This window comes from Sipha flava, unplaced genomic scaffold (assembly GCF_003268045.1).
Source record: "Sipha flava isolate LNK unplaced genomic scaffold, YSA_version1 107_pilon_pilon, whole genome shotgun sequence".
Classification (NCBI taxonomy): Eukaryota; Metazoa; Arthropoda; class Insecta; order Hemiptera; family Aphididae; genus Sipha; species Sipha flava.
The window spans coordinates 1,808,023-1,831,729 of NW_020271724.1; the positions used below are offsets into that span (position 1 = coordinate 1,808,023).

Consider the following 23,707-nt stretch of genomic DNA (forward strand, 5'->3'; position numbering starts at 1 on the left):
CAAATTAAATTTTTCCTTCAACATTGAAATATCATTACTATCAAGCTTTAATTGATTTAAATTTCCTGTGGTGGTAATTAAATTTAAAGTTTCTTAACTTAATAATAAATATGGGCCCCTCGCATGAAGCCGCAGACTATGCAGCGGCATACCCTGCATAACCCGTGCGCACGCCTATGATTGCGCACCAAATGATATGTATAAACTATGTATAATAGTTATGTACAACATAAAATAATGTATACAATACATATTTTCTATAATTTGCATATACATGCACTCAAACTATTTATTCACAAAATGCACTTTTTCAAAATCGAAATGAAAAGTTGATTGAGTTAATGATAGTTGTAATAATAATATCGACTAATGATTATCAGTTAAGAAAAAAAACAATTTTTAATAAAAAAAATGTCGACTATTGACCACGTCAGTATATACATTTAGCATACATGTAATTAATAAATAAACAATTTTTAACCAAGCCAACGATAATAATTTGTTGACAGTCCTAAGCCTGTAATAATTGGGATAGAAAATTGTGAATAATAGGTAATAAGTTTGAGAGTGCATATATATGAAAATTATATGTAGAAAGTATGTATTTTATACATTATTTTATGTTATACATAAATTATTATACATAGTATATTCACATACTATTATTTAATACGCAATGGTGTTGTGATTTTATCAAGTAAAAAGGGATCGGAGCGCAATCGTGTTGTAAATTTTTTGCGCAATCGTGGTGTAATTAGTCGGGTCAAAAAGGGAAAAATTGCGCAATCGTATTGCAGCCTAATGGGAGTGGGGGTAAGGAATAGTTCTTCAAATAAAAAGTTATTATTTAATCAATTATTTATTTTTACGTTATAAGTTCTAATGTATACTTATTATTTAAATATATTAAAAGCCATGTTTAATTCTTCAAATGAATATCTACAGTAAAACAAATAATTAGAAATTCAGTATCCTAACATATACTAATTAATAATAAATCAAAATTTTAATAAATATATTATAATACTAAGTAACATTGAATCTATACATAATTTTAAATATTACTAATGAAAAAAAAATTAATATTAGGAATTTTTTTTAATAAAGATTATTAATATATTTTGTTGACACATTACAATTACCTACTTGATGTAGACATTCTCGATTAAAATTGAAAAATTAAATTAAAATTTAAGGAATAAAATACAGAATATATGGAATTCCTAGAATATATTCAGTTTTTTCTTTTGGGAAGGGGGTGATGTTTACTAAATTATAAAACTATATATTTTTGATAAAAGAACTCACATCATTGTAAAACCAATAGATTCTTTGCTTAGTTCAAAATCTAAAGAGCTCGTGGGGGATCTATCTCCCTATGTGTTAGCCCCTTTAAGGGGTGCCAACTTGTTTTTGCCCTGGGACACAAATTGTCTAAATACAACACTGTGTATGTATAACCATTGAATAATTCATGCAATTGTATCATGTGAAAAATTAATTTATTAAATATATTTTAATAATATTGATTATTGAATAACAATAATGTAATACCTAAATCGTACTTTTTAAAAATAAATTCTACGAGTTATAAAACATTAACGTCTTAACATTTTTCTTATTGATGATCACCAAGTTTTGGCAATAAATCTTTTTTATGCTTCATTGTAGATTTATATCCTGTAGTGATTAATTTATAAATTCAACTTTTCAATAATGTTGATAAATTTCAACAAATATTTGTATTTTGTATGTAATATATTATGTACCTAATACAAATTTATGGTAACAATATTCTACTTTCTAATATTTATATTTTTAATTTTTTTTTTCTAATTTTAATTATATTACTTTAAATTTAAAATAAATTGTATTTAAATAATTTTTTTTGTTTTTAGATCTAATGGAAAATAGTTCAGAACCTGTCATAGATAGTAGTAAAATGCCAAAATCATTAAGTGTATTACCGGACAATAACAACATGGAAAGTATCGTTTGACAAAAATGTGCCAAAGTTATCCATAAACTATTCATTTATAAAAGTTATTACATAAGAAATTATTTACATTTTTGTACCTGTATATTTGGAACTGTGCAATACCTATACATTTTATTTTGTTAATTTATTATTTATGTATGTGAGATGTTAATAAAATTATTCATTTACTATAAATTTTGTTTTTTTTTTTTTTTAATAAATATTTTTGCTTGATTTTAAATATTTTAAATGCTTATTTTAGTGCTTATAATGATGTTTATAAGCACTTTTTTTAAGTGCTTATTTTAATGATTTTAAGTGCTATAAATCCAAGCCCTGATTATAACAATATTACTATTAACTAAAATGATGATCTAAATTCCTGATTTTCTATAAAAACCACTATATTTTCCCATTAAAAAAATATTAAACCATATTCCATTCACTAATTTTTTTTTAAAAAAATTTCAAATTTAAGACATGAAAGACTAGAAGTATGTATGTCGAACATGACTAATTATAACTTTGTTGATAAGTTAGTTGATCTGTTAGTTTTAATTACTTTTGCTGAAATTGTTTTATTTTTTATTATACCTACCAACTAAATAACATTTCCAACAATTGATACATCTGTCTTTTATATAATTTTTATATAAACTGTGACATAGGCATAAACTGGGGGGGGGACAATGGGGGATAATTGTCCCTTAGAATAAATTAGTAGGGGTAGTGCCCCCTCTAATATTTAACATACCTTGTTTTAAAATAAATACAAAACAACTGGTTATACCTATTACTATAAATATTTTTTTATTAAATCATAATTTTTAATTTTCGCTTATCTAACATAATGTTAGAAAATGAATTTTTATAATATGTATGGAGTAAAATGGCATTTAGCCGTGGATATCCTTTTCATTAGATATGTAATTATATTTTTGCCCCCCTTCTCTAATAAATTTCCAAGTTACGCCTATACACTTTGATAAAATAATACTTCCAACTATAAATTATAAAGAAACACATAATAATGAAAGTAATAGTAATAAAATAAAGGTGTTACACTCTTTAGTACCTAGTATATTGTTTTTACCAGTCTTTTTTTAATGTTGTAATTATTATTTTTAAATAGGTAAAATAAGAAATTTGTAAGCTAATTATAACTTATGTGCCTCTCCATTGGGAATATAGGTAATTATTATGCTAAACCTAATTTTTAAGTAATTTGCATTGTATATTTTTTTTAAAATATCAAGGTCTATTGTATCTAACAGAAAAATGTATGCATAAAGCATATAACTATTAAATTAAGCTTAAATATGATAAATGGATAAATAATTTTTTTTTTTCAATAAGTTATTATCATCAAATAAGACAATTATTTTTGAAGCAAATATACCATGCCCATATAAATTGACAAAATGTGATTTTCTTAAATATGTTAAATTAGATGTTTTCATGTAAATAGTATACAGAATTTCATTTGATATTTATCATTTTTAATTATTTTTTAAAAAAAATTGTAGATATTTTATTAAAAATATTGGCTATTTATAATCTTATGTCAAGATTTATTTTATCATTTATTTAATCAATCTGATTTTTATAACTATTGTTCATTGTTTTCAGTTTATAAAATATAACATTAAGGAACCTTAAAGTCAAAGGATTAGGATGCATACAACTTTAAACTTTGGTAATATAATTTATGTACAATTATTTTAAAACATGCAAACTTTTTTTAAGCTTAGAAGTTGCAGTTCCTCTTATTTTATCTTTTGGTCATTGGTCAACAGTATACATGTAGCGTTATTAGAAGCTATAATATACTTGCAAATATACTGCTGATGATCAACATTAAGGTTTTAATAAAATTATATTCCTTAAAATCTGTAAAATGTGCATTTGGTTTTTAATAATACAATATAAAATAGTTTCCAGTAGATTTCACAAAAATTATAATATAAATACTGTATAATAATAAAGTTCAGCAGTAGTGCATGTTATGCCTTTGTGACTTATGCTATCAGTCCACCATAGAATATATTAGTTAATGATAATACTGCTATTAATTATTTATTTTATGATAAATATAAATTATCAATGGTATTACAAACAGTACAGCATATGAATACAGAATAGATGAATTATGGTACAAACGTGCAACATTTTAAATAATTTTCGCGCCAATATGTTTTATTACTGATGTGACCAATTAATATAATGAAATTAAATATTATATTATAATTATCAATGATTGTCTAAAAAAATTATACGGTTCTAGTATACTAGAGAACTTGGTGGGCATAAGAAACGTAAATGTAGAACTATTAAATTGTTAAAGAAATCTCATATATATTTCTCGGTCAATGTTTATTTTTTGTTCAATACAAAAGGACAAATATGATTTTTTTTCATTTCACCTTAAAAATACATTTCAAATCACATTAAATAATATTAAAAAAATATTATGTTATTACTAACGAACACGTTTTTAGACAAATTTTTAATTTTACAATATTTTTGAATATCTGAAAAAGTAAATTACATACTTTTTCTTCCATGATATCACCACTCTACTAAATATTCGAACAATATTATATGAGGTTATGTCGTCCATTTGATTTCATGTCCTTTAATGTGTAGTTACGTTCATTTCTTTTGAAGTTTTTCGTCTTCTTTATACGTCAAAATGGTAAGTAAAATAGAATTCATGTTAGTATTAATACTTTTTTACTATGAATTTATAATGCGTTTAATAAACATGAGATTCATAAATTTAAAAAAAGAAAAATGCCCATGTGTTGTATTTAATAGAGTACCATCAATTGCAATTTTAGAGCATTATATAGCTCCGAAATATTTTTATTTAATTTCTCTTAATGAGTTCTACTTCAGTATATCTAGTTAATTTTATTTAATTATTGTTAATTCAAGACTCGCAAGCGCCGTAATGGAGGACGGTCTAAACACGGCCGTGGACATGTTAAGCCTGTACGTTGTACCAACTGTGCTCGCTGTGTGCCTAAAGACAAGGCTATTAAGAAGTTTGTTATTCGTAACATTGTTGAAGCTGCCGCTGTTCGTGATATAACTGATGCCAGTGTATATACTTGTATGTATAACTTATATAGGTATATTAAAATTACTCAACTATCATTAATAAATATTTTGTCTATAGCATACCAATTACCAAAATTGTATGCAAAATTGCACTACTGTGTTTCTTGTGCCATCCATTCCAAAGTGGTCAGAAACAGATCCAAGGCTGATCGACGCATTAGAACACCACCAAGCCGTAACTTCCCACGTGGGGTATGAACTTGTTAATATTACTATTTATGTATTAACTTTCTTAGCTTCTATTTAAACTTAATGTTTATCTGTTAAATTCTTATACAGTAAATTCTTAATATGTCGAACATTGCTATCTTGAATTTTTTGTTATCTCAAACTACTTTGAATTTCCCTTGAAACTAGTATTACATATAATAGTGTTTTTCTCTTAATAACTTACTATAAAATTAATCGTTTTTCGTTATCTCGAGTTCATAAATAATATTTCTATTACGGTTTATAACAGAAATTGTGTAATACGTTAGTGCAGTACATTGCATACATTTTGCAGTATAGCGATTGTGATTAAGCGAATTAGTAGTCATGTTTGTGATCTTTCAAAGTTCGTTTGTTCATTTGTAGTGAAATAGAAAATAAGTGTAAATTAAAAGTTTTTTTTAATTTCGGACAAAGTTTGTTGAATACAGTTGGTTGAAAAAGGTGACTGTAAAAAATGTAAAATCACATGTAAAAATGAAATCAAAATTCCACCAAATACATTATTGTCAATTATTAAACAGAAAGAGAAAATAATTAAGTTCAATTGTGAAAGTATAAAAAAAATAAGGATATCTCCTTATTTGGAAATTGATAAATGTTTGCTAAAATGGTTTACTCAGTGTCGAGATGAAAACATATCATTAAATAGAACAATTTTACTTGAAAAAGCAGACGAATATGCACAATAACTAGGACACACTAATTTTAAAGTTCGTAGTGGATGGCTTACAAATTGGAAAAAAGACATTAAAGTATGTTGTAGATTTTCGAACTGTTTGTGGATATAAAGCTTCAGTAAACACACATTATTCAGATTGGATTAAAAATCTTCCTGACTTCTTAGCATGTTATTTTTCTTATGATATTTTTAATGTCGATGAAATGGGCTTATGTTTCAAATGCTTACCAAATAAAACATTAATGTTAGAGATAAAGAATTTTTGGGTAGAAAATATGGCAAAGAGCGCATTATTACAAATATGGTAAAAGCAAATATGTCTGGAACTGAAAAACTAAAATTATTTATCATTGGTAAAGCAAAGAAGCCTAGGTGTTTTAAAGAAATTAAATCTTTATCAGTTGACTATAGGTGAAATAAAAAGGCTTGGGTGACTTTGTTATTATTTAGTGAGTGGCTTTTAAATTTGAATAGAAAACTAGAAAATCTAGAAAATTTTAATAAAACTCGATATCCCGAAGTTTTCAATATCTCGAACTTTTTTCTGTTCCCCTTGAGATTCCACATAACGAGAATCTATTGTACAACATTTAATATTAATAAAGGTACTAGTAATTTATTTATTTCATCCCCTAATAATTAATTATATTTCTACTTCTATTCAATTATTATAAGTCATTCAATTAAGAGTTGGGTTGGGTTACCTTGGTCCTTAGACAAATTTTTCTTCTTACCCTTAATTTGCTATAATGGCCCATATTTCAATATGAGCCATGATGGTTATGATGGACTATGATGACTTTAACTTTCAGCTGTACATTTTAGACAATCAATCCAATAGGTGGCTATAGTAAGATTTCAGCCATTAATTCCAAAAATTTTTATTGTTCTTCAAGATTTTCTAGAGTACTTAACTGGCTTATGCAAGCTAGTTCAAATATTTATTTAATATTATTATTAAATTATATGTTTAATTTTATCAGTTATAAATCCAAATACTATAAACTGCTATGATTTTATTTATTTATTGCTCTACCTGTTAATTAAGATATATTCTTGGTCTAACATTTTTGGTTAATCTAATTTTGCAAATAAGAATTTTGTTGCAATAGCAAATTTAAAGTTGTAGATTTATTCTACATAGATTCTATAGACCAGTGGTTCTCAATCTTTTTTGTATGACGACATCCTAATTTAAATGTATAAAAATGGCGACACACTTAAAACATTTAATGGATTTTATTATTATTGGAAATTTTATTTAAAAATTTAAAACTTAAAAAAAATAAGTCTTAATTTACTTGATTAAAATTTAAAAAGTTCAAAGAAAGTTTTATGAGAAACAGTATTAGTTCATAAATATGCAGGCCTGCATAGATCTTCGATTCGTGGGCAAATGGTTTACAAACTTTCGCGTAATTTACTCTCGATATCTTTTTTGCTTTTTATTATTTCCAATATCGAATATGCTGATTCAGACATGTATGATGTTGAAAAGAAATTTCAATTTTCATTTTCAATTCTTATTATTCTTGTGTATTGATTTTACAGAGAAATTTGAAATGAATCATTTTGAGACATACAAAATTTAGATTTTAACGTTATATTTGATGATATTTCAAAAAAATAAGAATTAATAAGAATATAATTTTAATTTTTTTTTATATGCGGCTTTTATTATTTCATCATAATCCCGTAGTAATATACGTTCATACTTTGAAAGCTTATAATTTTAATTAATAATATTTTGGCGATACACTCTAAAGTAATACGTGACACTAGTATGTCACGACATACCGGTTGAGAACCACGGCTATAGACTAATTGTTAAGGCTTTTCGAGTTTAGAAATAGTAGAGAAAAAAATTTTGTTTTTCATTCACATTTAATATTATGACTAAACGACATTAAATTTGAAGAGTGGGGCTTCTTTCCTAATTTTAATACTTAATTTTCTATTCATGTATATAAGTATTTGTTTTTGTAGTTATTTGTAATTATCTTAATGATCAGTAAAAATATAATTATATTTTTTATTCTTAATATTTTTCAGTATAGGTCATAAATATATTCAGTACTATATGAATACCAATCGAATTATATTTTAACAAATTAGAAAATTATTAGCTTTACTTCATTATTAGTACATTGTAATTATGATAATATTTAATATATTTGCATTCAAATATCACATATAATAAGATACCATAGTTGCAATGACATTGAGATGAGTGTTTCAAATTTAAAAACATGAATAGTGTTATTTAATTTATAGTTGGACATTATTCTTGGTTCTGATAAAAATAGGGTGGTTAGTTAACATCTTATTATTTTGTGTGTGATAGTTTTTATAAATGATTGGTAATTTATTATTGTAGTTATTTTTAGTAATTTTAGTACCCAATAGGAATATATTTAAAAATACAATAGGTGAAATATTCATCAAGTATTTAAAAAATTTAAGTTCATGTTTGCTATCAATTATTAATCAAATTTTATTTTGTGTTTTAGGACAACAATCGTCAAGGAGGACAACCTCAAAGGAAAACGTAATTCCTGATGTATTTGGAGTTATAAAATTATATTATACCTTTACTTAAGATATAAAAATACATTTTATTTCTGAAAAATAATGAAATTGTTGTTTTTTCTTTAAATGTGTTAGGTTAATATTTAAATAGTCACAGCAAATTTTAATTTGGTAAATCATTACTTATTTAAAAGTATATTAGTATATTAAGTTAATTAAAAAAATAGGTCAATATATTTTAGTATCTAACGATTGGTACTTCTTCACTATTATGATTATTAATGGAATTATTGAAATTTACAAAGTTCTGTAAATATTTTATTAAGTTTTGTTTTAAGTAAAAGTTATGTAATATGTGTCTGGAAATTTCCTATATGTAAATAGCATTCAGGCAATAGTCAAAAACTGTGAGCTACTTGTTTGCCGACGACTTAAAACTTTATCGGAAAATTGAAAATTTCTCTTACTGTATTGCACTTCAGGACGATCTTATTAACCTGGTGTCGTGGTTTAACAAGATTGGGCTGCAATTTAATGTTGCAAAATGCCATTCTATGTCATTTCTAAGGCATCGCTCGTCAATTAATTACACATAATAAATGTAACAAGTTTAATTCTTGTGTATAGTAAAAAAGACTTGGGATGTCATATTTAACACGGATCTCAACTTCCATACACATACTGAAAACATATGTTGTAAAGCATTAAAAACACTTGGATTCATAATACGTGTATCTAAGGAGTTCAATCTATCGTCTTCATTGAAAACTGTATATTGCTCTCTTGTCCGTTCCATATTAGAGATACCTCAGTCTTGAGGGACCCTTATACGATTTCAGATTCGAGTAGTTTCAAAATGTTGGGGTAGTCTTACAATAGCCGCTAATCTCTATCACAAAAATGACTAAAAATCGTCTGATGCATAACTCGCAGGCCCGACGAGAGGTGGCTAGTTGGTGCTAGAATCTTGGGGTCCCGGTTTGGTTAAAACTACCAAGTCTTATATTTTACTCTTGATTTCTCTCCACGACCTTGCTGACACGTAGATTTTGAGTTCAAAATTTAACTTCTCATTGTAACGGATATGTTACGTATTGGTGAAACTATAGCAAAACAATCTAAAAGTTAATTTTGTGGATACCTCACTAAGTTAATTTGCATGCAATGTTTAATGTTGACATGACATGGAACTTCATTTACATTTAAATGTTACTTGTGAGTTTAATGATTTGTATTTAACATTACAATTGAGATATTAATGGTACCTATATAAATAATTTACTTTCATATAAAGTTATAGGTAGGTATCAAATGTGACATTTTTGAAAACGTCAGTAACCACCAAAAAACGCGCCACTGGCAGTTGATCGAATTAAAAGAATACGCGTTTTTAAATTAAAAACCATATAATATGAATGATGTCGCGCGTTCAACATGTCTGGTCACTCGAAAAGATTAGAACGGTGCGGCCAACTTTGTGGCGCCACCAAATGTGAAACCCTTAATTTAATTATTAATATCTTTTGGTGGCGCTGCTATGGTGGCTTCGCGTAAAAAAATTATAGGTTTATCTTATCTAAAACGTACAACACTATAAAAACTTTCATAGACGTCGCATTTAAGTCACAGGCGAGTTGGTATCGGTATGATTTATTTTCATATCGTGTTAATAATGTTTATTCGTTTTGACGATCTGTTCAGAGTCAGACGCCCAAGAAGCAAGGACTCAGCATACTTTTAAAATTACTTTTTAGTATATACTTTTACAATTTACAATTGTTTAATAGGTTAAAAAAATTATTAAATATCCCAACTCTAATATAATGTTGGAAGTTAGCAAATTTCATGAATGTTATGCAATGTTTGATTCCCCTATAAAGTCAACTGAGGTAAGATGTTTTTATGTAAATATTTCAAAAGCCCTGTTAATCACTAATGATCACTTACAACGTACTAATATAATTGCCTATACTGAACCCCTTAAAAACGGTCCATTTGCAGTGTCCTTCACAGTAACACAAATTAAATTGCAAAGCCAATTTTTCAACCGCTTTATTGTGTTTATTATTTTTAACAAACGGTTCAATGTTTCAGTGAACTTTTCAGAGAAATGTTAAAGAGAAAACTTTATAAGTGCTGTGAGAGTTAAAGGAACTGAGTCCCCCTGCGTTCCCCTCCACTTTAAATTCTTCCAACAGACCGATCGTGACTATTATTTTAGAAAAAAAATTTAAATTTATGTTTTTTGTAAAGTTTTATATTTTTATTCAACCATAGCCATCCCAAGGGGGGGGGGAATGGGGCAAGTGCCCTAGGGCGTCCAAAGTGTTATGAATTTACTTGAGTATTAATTTATATAAATTAAAAATAATTATTGCTTATAAATTATAAATCATATAATTTTTTAGTGTTCAATCTAGAATAAGAGACTTACACCCTGAAGCAGTTTTTATTCATCGTATGACTTTTAAATTGAATTTGGTTACAACATTTACTTGTAGAACCATAAGGTACATATACAAGGAAATTATATCTAAATATATCTTTATATCCAAGGTTATGACACAAATAAAACAAATTACAATTATCAATATTGGTCTTCTCGTACATGTTACATATACTATATTGGATGAAATTATAAGACACTTTGAGTTAATGATTTAAAAGAGAGTTAAGCGCTTGCAAATTCAATAGACAATTTAATTTAATTACATTTTAATAAAAGCATAGTGTTTCTTGTTCATTACCAAGTATTAGTCAACTTTAATAAATACATATAAATGAAATATAATAATTGTTTAATACTTTTATAATTGTAATAATGTATTTATTTTATTATGTAAGTACTTTTCTTTCGATATTTTTACTTGGTATCGAATCGAATGAAAATACCGATATGAGTAAAATATCGAAACAAAAGAACCGATATGTGTAAGTATAGAAAGATATCTCCCCGTTATCTCGGTCTGGATCCGCCCCTGGGTCATATATTATTATATTGTTTGTGGTCGTGGTGTGGCTGTAGTGTGGTTACGTCGGCGACAGCTGGAACACATAAAAGTGGTTCAAAAGTGGTCGTTCCAGCGACCGCACAATTACACGCCAACCGCAAAAAAACGCTCAAAAGTGGTCCATGTGCCTAAACCCTAAATTAGCAAAATAGGAATAAGACCCGTAAATATGCAAAAAAAGTAGCAAAATTAAATTTTGTGTATAATATCCGAGTAACGTGAAACATATTTGTATCTTACTTTCGATGTTCTAGGATGAACCAAGAAAAATATACATTTTCTAGAACTTCCGAGCCCTGATAATAATGCATAGAATGTTGTCGTAATAGTGTTTTTATTTTTTGTCTGCTGGCCGGATAAAATTTGCTAGCGGGCCTCCATTTGGTGACCCATGTTATAGACTATAGTGTGATGACTGATTTATATAAACGAATCCTCTACCACGCGCGCAAACCATTTTACTAGAAAAGAATTATTGTTCGATACCATTCGACCACTTTTGATTTTCGAACCAATATGGCGGTTAGTAAATGATTCGATACCAGTATTTTTCTTATCGATATGAGTAAAGTATCGAAACCATAGGTATCGATACAAAAAGTACTTGTATCGGAAAAAAAGTATCGATACTTTATTGGTATCGGTAGTATCGCAACGTCCCTAGTCATACGTATTTTGTAACATTGTGTAATGCGAAAGTACAACAGTCTACGAGTAGCCGACTACAAAGTTTTACTTCGGAGTTTAAAGATACATTTACATGCGATAGACACGTTTTATTTTTTGTACTATGTGGTCATTTTTTTTTTTTTTTTTTAATGCATATAAATGCATATTATAATGATTTTAGAAGCAAATTTGCATGCATATTTGTGTATTTTTTAGAACTAAAAGTCCCTAAGCCTATTGATAACTAATAGCAATATTATTCTATGAAACCAATTTTCAGCTTTTTTTGTTTAATGGATCGTCATAGCTCAATAGCTGGAGACCGGGAATTTTTTGCTTTACATCGTGAATTAAGTTCGTTGTAGTTGAAAACTATTATGCAGTGCTCGACTTGGCAAAATTAAAGAAAAGGGACTCTGTTAACTTTGAAAAAAAAAGCGTCCCTAAAACTTGTTAAGCGTTATAATTTTAACGTAATTAAAGTAGAAGGACGCAAACATTTCTGAAAATTATTTGAGGTACTCCGTCTCCCTGCGTCCTCCCACAAGTCGAGCACTGCTACTATATAATTACTTATTTTAAAAATTATACAAAACTTTTTGTATAGTCGTTTTTAATTTTTTATTTAAAATAAAAACAGTAAAAAGAAAAGGAGGAGCTGCTCGAAAAAAAGAAAAAAAGAAAAAACAGTTATTGGAAGTCAGTAAGAAATGTGCAAAATAAAAATTCATTTTTTTTAATAAATACTTCAGGTAGGTATCTATTGGCTATTTATTTAACTATTATATTTAAGAAGTGCTCTAGTTTGTAATTCGATCATCCAAATTCAGGCACGTAGCGAGGAGGTGGGTCCATGGGGTCTCGACCCCCCACCAAATTTTTTAATATTCCCACCAAAAAATTAGATGGTACTTTGATTTTGTACCAATTACATTTTAAAAGTAACGATAAAAAAAAATATATATATATATAGGTTTAAATAATACTGTACATATTCGTATTTTTATATTTTTTTCATTTATTTAAGATTGGTTTGCTTAATTAAAATTGAGTATTACATTATTCTACATTAATAAAAACTAAATACTGAACAACTTTCATATGAGTTATATTCAATTTAATTCATGGAACATCAATGATCCATTGATATTCCAAGAATTTATGGAATATCATATTATATATAGTTCGTTATCGGCGCTTGTCCCGTTGTCTGTCTGAAGGCATCACAGATATATATAATTAGATTTATTATATATATATATATATATCTGTTGGAGTCATCAACTAAAGATAACATTTTGATTTTATTTGTATACCTAACTAAACATAGTATTACATTTATATTTTTCACTGATAATAATTATTGTTCACTGTGATAGTTGCCAAGAAGAATGAACATTCAGTTTTGTCCTCTAATGTGCGGTGTTATCGAGTAGGTACATACTAGAGATCAGCCCGGTCCGGTCACATGCTGAGATATTCTTGGTTTAGATGTGTTCGGGCCTGGGAAGTCATATAATGGGTTAGGTTTGGTTCAATCATAATATATTTTTAATATCACTGATGTAGTCCGGTTCGGTCTTTTGTTCTTTTGGTCTAGGTTAAAAATGTTTTTTTTTTCAATTTATTTCTAATTATTTATAAATAGCATAGGTTAGGTTATATTATGTTCGTATTTATTGAGATTATTTTTCACTACGGTCATTTCACTCTTCATGTATTATCAGTTATTAATATTATTTTCCCTCCAGTCAAGAAATTATAAAAATAAACGTTTACTGTAGAATATACAATATAATACAATATACAAATAATACTGTGAAATGTGAATGTCTAAAATTATTTTATTTTATTTTGTTCATTCATTGGAGAAGCATCGGCCAATTATTTAAGAAATAACTAAAAAAATATGGAAAATTATTATCTATTCAATTTATTAAAAAAAAAACCAAAAAATAAAAGTTTCAGTGAAATTGTCACTTATGAAAATTGTACAATTACTATAAATCCTTAATTGGCGATGAGTTTAATAAACATTTTGCCAAAGTAGTCATTTTGTTGATTTTGCCGCCCCTCTACCACCCAAAACTAGTTCACCGCCCCCCTACCACCCAAAAATAGTTCAAAGCCCCCCAGTGATACTTCACCGCCCACTGAGGGGCGATATCGCCCCCGTTGAGAACCACTGTATTAGAGCTTTCTAACATACCTGTGAATAATTTTGTATATCCATTTAGTACACACATAAAGAAAGGTAAACAAGAAAAGAGATACTTAAATAGAACTTATTTTGAAACGTACAAATGGCTAGTGTATTCTCCCCAAAAAAATGATTTATATTGTAAATATTGTGTTTTTTGCCAACAAAGGAGGAAAATATAAAACGTGGTTTTACAAAAATTGGTTGCTTTAGCTAAATATGCAAAGATATCGGATAAAATAGGCGACTAGGCAGTTCATAATAGCCATCAGTACCATGTAAATGCAATTACAACAGCAGAATATTTTTTATTTAACCATAAAAACCCACAAAATGAAATTATCAATATGGTTAGCACCCATAGACATAAGCAAATTGTAGAGAACCGACAAAGATTGAAATCAATTATAAAGTCAATTATTTTTCTTACTAGGCAAAACATCCCACTTAGGGGAAACCATGACTCCGAAAAACTTTTTAAAAAATTTTTAGTTATCTTCATTTAATGAAGATTCACAACTTTCTACTGTAGAGTCTACAATTAACCAAGGGAATTTTCGAGAACTTTTTAAGTATCGAATCTTATCTGGCGATAGTGTGCTAGATGAACATTTAAAGTCAGAAAATTCTAAAGCAACATATATCAGCCCATTACACCAAAATGAACTGATTAAATGTTGTCAGAATTTTATTATTAAAAAAATTATTAATGAAGTTAATGAAAATAAGTACTTTAGTATAATATTTAACGAAACCACCGATGTCAGCCATACTTCTCAAATGATCCTTATTTTAAGATATGTTCATAAGGGAGTTGTTAAGAAAAATTTTATAACTTTTATTAATTACCATGATTATGCGTTTTCTTCTGATAAGACAAATCGACACCTGAACGATGAAGACAATTTAGATTTAAATACAATAATTATTGCATTAGAACCAAAGTTGTCTGGAGAAATTTTAGGAGAAACAAATTGTTTCTATCCTTAAAGATTTAAATTTAAATTGGATGAATTGTGTCGGCATGGCAACGGATGGATGTTCAGTTATGACGTCTACTATACGTGAAGCTGTTCAAAAAGTACAAACATATGCGCCTCATGCTGATCATTGTCCATGTTCGAACCATTCATTAAATTTGTCAATTTCTAAATCTTCATTTGTTCAAGCTATCAGAAATAGTGTAGGCCTAATGAAAGAGGTTATTTCTTTTTTCAACATGTCCTCCAAAAGAAATTATGTACTACTGGCAGTTTTAAAAGGGAAAGCACGCCTCAGAAGTTTATGTGAAACACGATGGGTTAAACGGCATTTTAGTATTATAATTTTAAAGTCATCATTACCATATATTTTGGAAGCATTAACCGCAATATCATCATGGCAAGAAAATTACTCATCATCAAAGGCAAGAACATTATTGACTGCCTTATGTACCTGCGAATTTATGGTATCAATTTATTCACTTGCTTCATTACTATGTGTTACAATTTTTTTAAGTAGGATATTACAAAGTATCAATGCAGATATAAGTAACTCAACCAAAGTGATTAATGATGTCATAGATAACTTAGAAAAAAAAAGACAAAACAGTACAGATGAATTCAAGTCATTATTTGAAGAATGTAAAAATGAAATGAATATACTTGAAATTGATATAAAAAAACCACGCATAGTATCTCGTCAAAATTCAAGATGCAACTATTCAACCAATTCTGTAGAGGATTATTACAGAATATCTATTTATATTTCACTTTTAGATAGTGTGTTAGATGACCTCAAGTGTTGGTTCTTAAATGAAAAAAGTCAAGCCTTGTTAAAATTATCTCAGGTTGTTCCTAGAAATATTGTTGAAACTGATGATGAAGATATACATAATTTACTAAAATTAGTTATAAAGTATTTTACTTTTGATGATAATGAAATTAATGAAACAGAGCTTAAGAGTGAACTGAATCTTTGGAAATCTAAGTGGATTAGAGAAAAGAATGAAGGTTTGTAAAATTTAGTACAATATGTACTTTAAAATAGTAATCTTTAAATAAATAGTAAAAACATAATTTTAAATTTCAGAATTAAGTAACATATCAAATTTGGATGCTATGACTTCATTTGAGTTATGCAGTGAGATTCTTTATCCTAATATTAAAAAAACCCTACATATTATTGCATGTTTGCCAATTAGTGTAGCTTCAGCTGAGTGATTATTTTCCACATTAAGAAGGTAATAATTTTTATCCGTTTCTAACATTATCATAATTAACTCAATTTTCAACTTAACTGATTTTCATTGATGTTAACTTAATACACTTTTTAATGATGTACTAATGATTAACTATTACCCTAATTGTATTAAGCTTTTGTTTTTGTTTATAAGCTGCTTTATTTTTATTGATTGCTGTTGCTATAGATTAAAAACTTGGTTGCGTTCTAAGATGGGACAAGATCGATTATGCGGTTTGGCTGTACTACATATCCATCGTGAAATAAATACATCAGTTGATGATATAATTAATCGCTTTGCTTCTATAAAAAAAAAAATACTGACCTAATATTATAAATATCATTAATTTTTAAATATAAAAATTGTATATATTTATTTTTTTTATATATGTACCTGTAACCATGTAACTATTTTTTTTTTTTTAATAACCTTTATTAAATTAAATATTAAGCTTCATAATTATAATTAAACCAAGTACTTATAATAATAACTATAATATGATACTATTTTCACATTATTAATAATTTTGATTTTCAAACAAATATCTGAAACCATTAAAACTGTATGTATTTGTTATGTTTCACCTATGAGTATCAAATTAAATTGAATTTAACTTAATTCCTCATTTTTTAAACCTCAGCCATTCTGAAAAATATTAATTGGCCGCAGTGGTATAGCCAGGAATTACCCAAAGGAGGGGTTTAAATGCTTATTAAAAAACTTAAATTATATTATATAAATTATTATAATTACAAATACCTATTGATATCCTTTTATTTTATGAAAAGTAGGGGGACGGACTCCTAAAACCCTAAAGCCGTATTTAGCTAGGATCTCGTCGGAATGTACTTATAATTGTAAGATGGAGAATATAAAAATAATTTTGTAATAAAAATGATAATTCCTTCTTTTAGATAAAATATATGTTTATTTAAGTTACATTAAAAAATAAATTTTTAATTTATTGCAAAGTACTTGGATAGCCATATTATTCATAAGATTTTGCTTTTTTCAGCAGTCCTTTGTTCCCTTCAACATATTTGTAGAACTCTACGCAAGTCATGTACTAATTAAATTGACACTGTAAAATCGACTCCATAGTCTCTCTCGAAGCAGGCGATTTTATTCATATGGGTCGTCATTAACGAAAAACTCTCACGTTTAGTCGTGCGAGATAAAAACGTAATTTTTAATTTTCAAACGCATATTTATATGCAATAATGAAGCAAAATTTGCAATGATTAGTTTTAATCGTAACATTTTTTAGGGTAGAGAGCTCAATAACGGTAAAAATTACGATATATCGGGATGGATGGCATTCCTAAACATGCAAAATGCATGTATATAAATATATTTTTGTTCAATGACATTTTTTTTTTTTTTTGGTTAATCGTGATAACTTAGAAAATTTCACAAGTCTTTAATATTTGGCCACTTTTGATCTAGCCTTTAATAGTGTGGCGCCACCCTAATACTCAACATAATTTTTATAAAGGTTTAATTGAATATTAATTGTTTTTATTGTTTTAAAATATTGAGTTGATGGATTGAATTATTCAAAAAATATATATTATTTTCAAATTTATAGAAAATTTTGAATTTGCAAAGTTCCTCTATTACAGAATTTCAATAGAATAATGCTACTTCCCTGTAATTGATGTATAAAAAGCTCTATAAAATTACTAAACTTTTTTTTTTTGTAAAGTTGTTCATGATTATATGTCTTTAAATTACTTAACTATCAAAATCATGAAACTTTGATTTAAGATCAACTAAGATTATTAAAAACACAAAATATTTAATTTTCTTACGGTAATTGGTTATTGACAATAAATTTTTATTTTATAAATAAACCAAATAGTTATTTCAATGTTTTTTTTTAATTTTGAATTTCTTTTATTATGAATTGTTCAATTATAGCACATTAAACTGATACAATTTATAATTTCACTGAATATTTGAGTACTCTTACGAGTTAATTTTACATGACAGTTTTGCTTGATGATAATAACAAAAAAATTTATTTCTTGTATACTTTATACATCAAATATAAAAAAAAAAAAATGTCAATTGAATGGGCTATGTAATAAAAAATCTTAAAATAATTCTTTATAAACACATAATCATGGTTATCTTAATTAATGCTTAAAACTAGTTTTGTGCAAAAGGCTTAAATACAATATTCACAATTGTGAAAAGAAAATTAATGTCATTTATTCAACTATTTTTTATCATTGATTAATGCATTTGTAGCTTCTTTAAGAGTTTTTTCCATTAGTTTTCCAGTGTTGCAGAAACCATGTTTGGTCTTGCCAAATGAATTAGGTCCTGCTGAAGTAGGTGTATCTCTGCCGATATTCCTCATGCGCATTCTTGCTTCTTTGGGCATTTCTTCAGGCTCGTCATCACTAACATCACCAAATACTGCTGCAACGGATTTGGATGCTGGTTTAGGTAGAACAGGTGGTTCTTTCTATAACAATAATACATCATATCTTGAATATTGTGAAAAAATCTAATTGTGAAAGATTTGGATTCATTTTCTATTATTTTTTTATTGTATACACAAAATATAATACATTCAATTTTTAAGTATTAACATTATCACTGAGTTAATACTTAAGTCACTTATTATTGAATCAGGAAACCTAAATAGCATCTATAATATGGAATAAAATATTTTATAATATAATAATTCCAAATATAGTTTATTTAAAATGTCTACACATACATCACAATTAGTCTCTCAAAATGGAAAACATTCAATATGTGTCATGTACAACTGTACACAATTTGGATCACAAATTTTTTAAAAAAAAACATGTCTTAAATATACACACATTTCAAAATTGTATATAAATATATTTTGTAGCTAATACCCAGTATGAGTATCTACGGTATAGGTATTTACAGTACGGTACTTACAGTTGCAGGAGAGTTAAGCTTTATCTTAATGCCAGTTTTGGCTGGAAAAGATTTTTTCATCATTCCAAATGATAATTTTTGCTTTTTGTCCGGCTGTTGTTTTTCTTTGCTGTCATCACTATCTATAACGCAACAGTAACACACACGTGTTTACGGCGCAAATATTCTTTAAACTATGATCACTGAATATTCTAACCAACATACCTTTAGAGGAATTCTCGATTTCAATTGACAATCGTTTTGACATGATGTATAGTTAATTATGTTTACTGTGTATCGAAAATAGATGACACTAACATATACGAATGTAATACACAAGAAAAAAAAATATGAATTGTTCTTCTGGAAATTGTATTAATGAAGAGGCGGAATACGAGTTAGAACCAATTTTCAACAGTGTTAAAATCATCAAAACGGTTTAACAATCGTGAATCGTAGTGTTTATGTTACGTTTTCCGAATCCAAACATTGTTATCAGTGACTACAAGCACAGCAGTAGGAGTGATTGGCACTTGTCTGAAAAATGATAAGGGCCTAAGAAAAGATAAGATCCGAAATTTGAAAAAGCAGTACCAACTGACAAAATCGAAAATTACTAAATCCAATTATATAATTTATATTGATAAAAGTTATACAATATCCCCCGATTTTCAAAACGGGAAAAATACTAATAGGTTATACTGTTTTCAACAACAATTTTAATTCTTTACATTTTTTTAATTGTATATTTTCAATAAAAATGGACCAAATTTTAAACAACTATGGTAACATATAATTATGTATAAAATTAAATCTTGGATATGTTTTCGGGTTAAAACTTTAACTTGTATTATTTTAGTAATCAATGGAATTAGAGAAGGGTAATTTACTGTTCTCGCAATTCTTCTTGTTATCCATCTAAAAAACATATCCATGTTATAAATCAATGTAAAGTATCATGTATGTTTATAAATATCTAGCTTAATATTTAATTGTATGTAAACCTTTTGTAAAATATATTTGTTTTTCATAATTTATTTAGTTTTCTTTGTACTTTGTTTTCTTATTATATGAAATATTTTCATGAGTTTCAATAAATAATAACTGATGAATATTAAATTATATAGTAGATAGTATGTATTACATTATTATTAGGGCTCAGAACATAATGCACTTAAAAAGTACTAAATATGCATGCACTTATACGCTTAAAAAATACAAATTTGCTTCAAAAATATGCACTTAATTTTTTTTTTTTTTAACACAAAAATGTTCATAAATAAAGATATTTTATTAAATATACTCGTACCTAACAATAAAAATGTTGTTAGTATATTATACTAAGCTAAACACAATTTCTAGGTATAAATATATAAGATAAAATAAAATAAAATAAATAATTTGAAATTTAAAATTTTCTTTCAAAATGTTCCCATAGGTTTTTTATAGTGTCATGAAAATAATTTTAAGGTTACTTAGCAATAAATTGAATATCCCAATAAAATCATGCAAATGCAACACCTTCCGAGCCTTTTGTTATAATGAATACTGTTATCATATAATATTAAATTATTACTATTAAAATCGGTAACCACACGCTCAAAAGTTGGATAAAATCAAATTCACGGTATTGATGGTTAGTGAGGTAACCTTATATTACGGTATACCTTGATGTAACCATATGGTTCAGCCAATCAGAGATGATTATATTAGAAGACACGACACGGCACGGTGTAGTGTGAAGCCGGTTTAAGACACTGTAGAGGTGGGTATTCCAAGCCGCCATTTTTCTCCATTCGAATTACCAGGTATCACATTTAATTCGCATGACGTTTTTTTATGTTCTGTGTTGTGTTATTTTTTTAAAAATTTAGTACAAATGTCTTTTATTTCACTGGCCTAGCAACTCATTTATTAATACCATTTTAATAGTTCGTCATTCGGAGTTCCTCATATATATATTTTTTTTACTATTTTGTTACCAGAAGTATTTGAAAGTGTTGTTCAAGTGCAGTTTAAATTAATATCAAATAGCCGAAGATAATATGGATACTCCAGCAAATGTACCGAATTTACAAAACAAAGTAAGAGCATTATTCAATTTACTAAACTATACTATGTATTACTCAATTTTAGGTACTTTTCAATACTACCTATATTTGTTTCTAACTGTCTGATAGCATATGGTCTTATTAATTAATGTGAAACAAAGTAGGTATAGTATATTATACTTTCATTATACATTTACCAAAATGTAGTACAAATTTCAATAAAACCAATGAAAATGCTTAAAAAAACTATGAACACGCACTTGTAAACATTTGTAAAATACATTTTTCAATGGTTATTAATTTTTATGAAAAATTAATAATATTATATTGTATTAATTTACCGTAATTACTCTAAGATAATTTAATTTAAATCATCAACTACTAATTATAGAAGTGTTATTTCTTTATGTTATTTGATTTAGAATGCCTGGCCCCCACATGAGTCTTCTCAGTGAAATTCAGTACTCATAATATATATAATATAATGTATAAACAAAAATGTATGATTGAGAAAACTATAGAAATAAAAGATGTCTAATTTAATATAAATAAAACCAAAAATATAGATATGTATAACCAACTTAACCTTTGCATCTCATGTATTTTTAACAATGCTTATTAACTTAAATTTCAAAATATTAAAAATATTTTAGATAGAATTATACCTACTAAATTTATAATATTTGCATTGCTGCATACTAAAAAACAGCAGTTTCTTTTAATTTAACTTTAACTCAATTTAATTAAATCATGTGTTTTTCAGCTTAGAGATTCATGTACTGAAAAGCACTTGAAATCAGAAAAAGAAATTCGGCGTTTAAAAAAACTGAAAAAGTCTCTTATAAATCAAAAACGTTTTTTACAAGAGCTACTTCTACAGTTACAATCAAATTCTGACTCGAAGAGATACCAGCTAATCCACCTTAAACTCAGTGATCCAGGAAAAAAATAACAAAATATTAAATTCATAAGTTTCCCTTAGCTATTAATTAATAACTATTGATTACTCTATTATTACCTAAAATCATTGATTTCTTGACAAAAATTTGTTTTAATATTACCGAGTTTTTATTTACTTTCAATAGCTAATTGAATTGCTTTTTTAATTTTTTTTTATTTGTATTATTCATCAAAATTATTCTGTAAATTTTACAATACTTATCTTTTACTATGCATTTATGTATATTTCGAATATTTTTGCATATTCTTAAGATTTTTAAGAAAATGTAATGAGAATATAAGAAGATTTTTAGAGATATTTTTGGATTTTTTTAATATTAGCATTATATTTAAGGTATTTTAAGAGAATATAAATACAGTCATTATTAATAATAATAGATAGATGACGATTGGATGGTTTTAAAAAATTGTTTAATGAAGGTCTACAGAAAATTATGGTATTCCCATAATTTTTCAGTAAGAAAACTTATTACACATATTATAATTTTCAATTTTAAGAATGCAAATACTTGAAAAAAAATTATTCATATTAGATAAGGATTTTTTTAATATTAAATACTGATAATTATAAATTATTAAAACACAAAAGGATTTCAAATTAAATTGTTTAAAATTGTTTTTAAATTTTATTTTTTATATTAAAAAAAACAGGTACCCACAAGTTATACCTTAAATATATATTTAAACACCGCCCATTTTGAAAATTTGATTTTTTTTTTATCAATAATTAGCACGTAATTAGCATGAATTTGCATGACCAATTTCGCAATTTGCATGTCATCCATTTCTCCAGAATCGCAAAAATCAACGGGCGGTGCTGGCGAAACGTTTCGCCAGCACCGCCCAATCGCAAAAATAGAATTTCATATATTTTTTCATAGCCATTATTTAGCACGCAATTAGCATGAATTTGCACGACTATCACCGAAATTCGGTCGATCGTTGTTTTCGTGCAATAACGTATCCAAGAATTTGTACGTTTCGCCATTACCGCCCAAAATCGAAATTTTGCGATTTCCTAAAATTCAACTACGCCATCGTTTAGCACGCAATTAGCATGAATTTGCACGACTATCACTTGCATATTTTCGCGAATTTTACATATTTCTTAAAAATTTAAACTCTATGTACTCGTAAAAATACAATTGTGACTTACACTTTTTGTTTTT

The 23,707-nt window shown here is 26.9% G+C and overlaps 3 protein-coding genes and 1 pseudogene across 4 annotated transcripts in view; 3 read left to right on the top strand and 1 right to left on the bottom strand.

Moving 5' to 3' along the window:
- LOC112686117 (ankyrin repeat domain-containing protein 6-like) overlaps window positions 1–2,159 on the top strand; it is a 34,268-nt gene extending 32,109 nt beyond the window's left edge. For both annotated transcript variants that reach the window (XM_025558260.1, XM_025558269.1), the window contains exon 9: window positions 1,899–2,159. In XM_025558260.1, coding sequence (XP_025414045.1) covers window positions 1,899–1,999 — 101 coding nt within the window. In that variant the 3' untranslated portion in view covers window positions 2,000–2,159. The remainder of the gene's footprint in view (window positions 1–1,898) is intronic.
- Window positions 2,160–4,564: 2,405 nt separating this feature from the next.
- Window positions 4,565–8,604, top strand: LOC112686052 (40S ribosomal protein S26). The gene is made up of 4 exons (XM_025558162.1): window positions 4,565–4,673; window positions 4,916–5,093; window positions 5,160–5,293; window positions 8,504–8,604. The coding sequence occupies exons 1-4, from the start codon at window positions 4,671–4,673 to the stop codon at window positions 8,543–8,545; spliced, it is 357 nt and encodes a 118-aa protein (XP_025413947.1). The 5' UTR covers window positions 4,565–4,670; the 3' UTR covers window positions 8,546–8,604.
- A 6,822-nt stretch (window positions 8,605–15,426) lies between these two features.
- LOC112685717 lies at window positions 15,427–16,933 on the top strand (annotated as a pseudogene).
- A 1,756-nt stretch (window positions 16,934–18,689) lies between these two features.
- Window positions 18,690–19,795, bottom strand: LOC112685746 (PEST proteolytic signal-containing nuclear protein-like). Its single transcript, XM_025557714.1, has 3 exons — window positions 19,753–19,795; window positions 19,549–19,670; window positions 18,690–19,096 (listed from the first exon to the last, which is right to left on the bottom strand). Exons 1-3 carry the CDS (start codon window positions 19,793–19,795, stop codon window positions 18,845–18,847), a joined length of 417 nt encoding a protein of 138 aa, XP_025413499.1. The 3' UTR covers window positions 18,690–18,844.
- Between the last annotated feature and the right edge of the window lie 3,912 nt (window positions 19,796–23,707).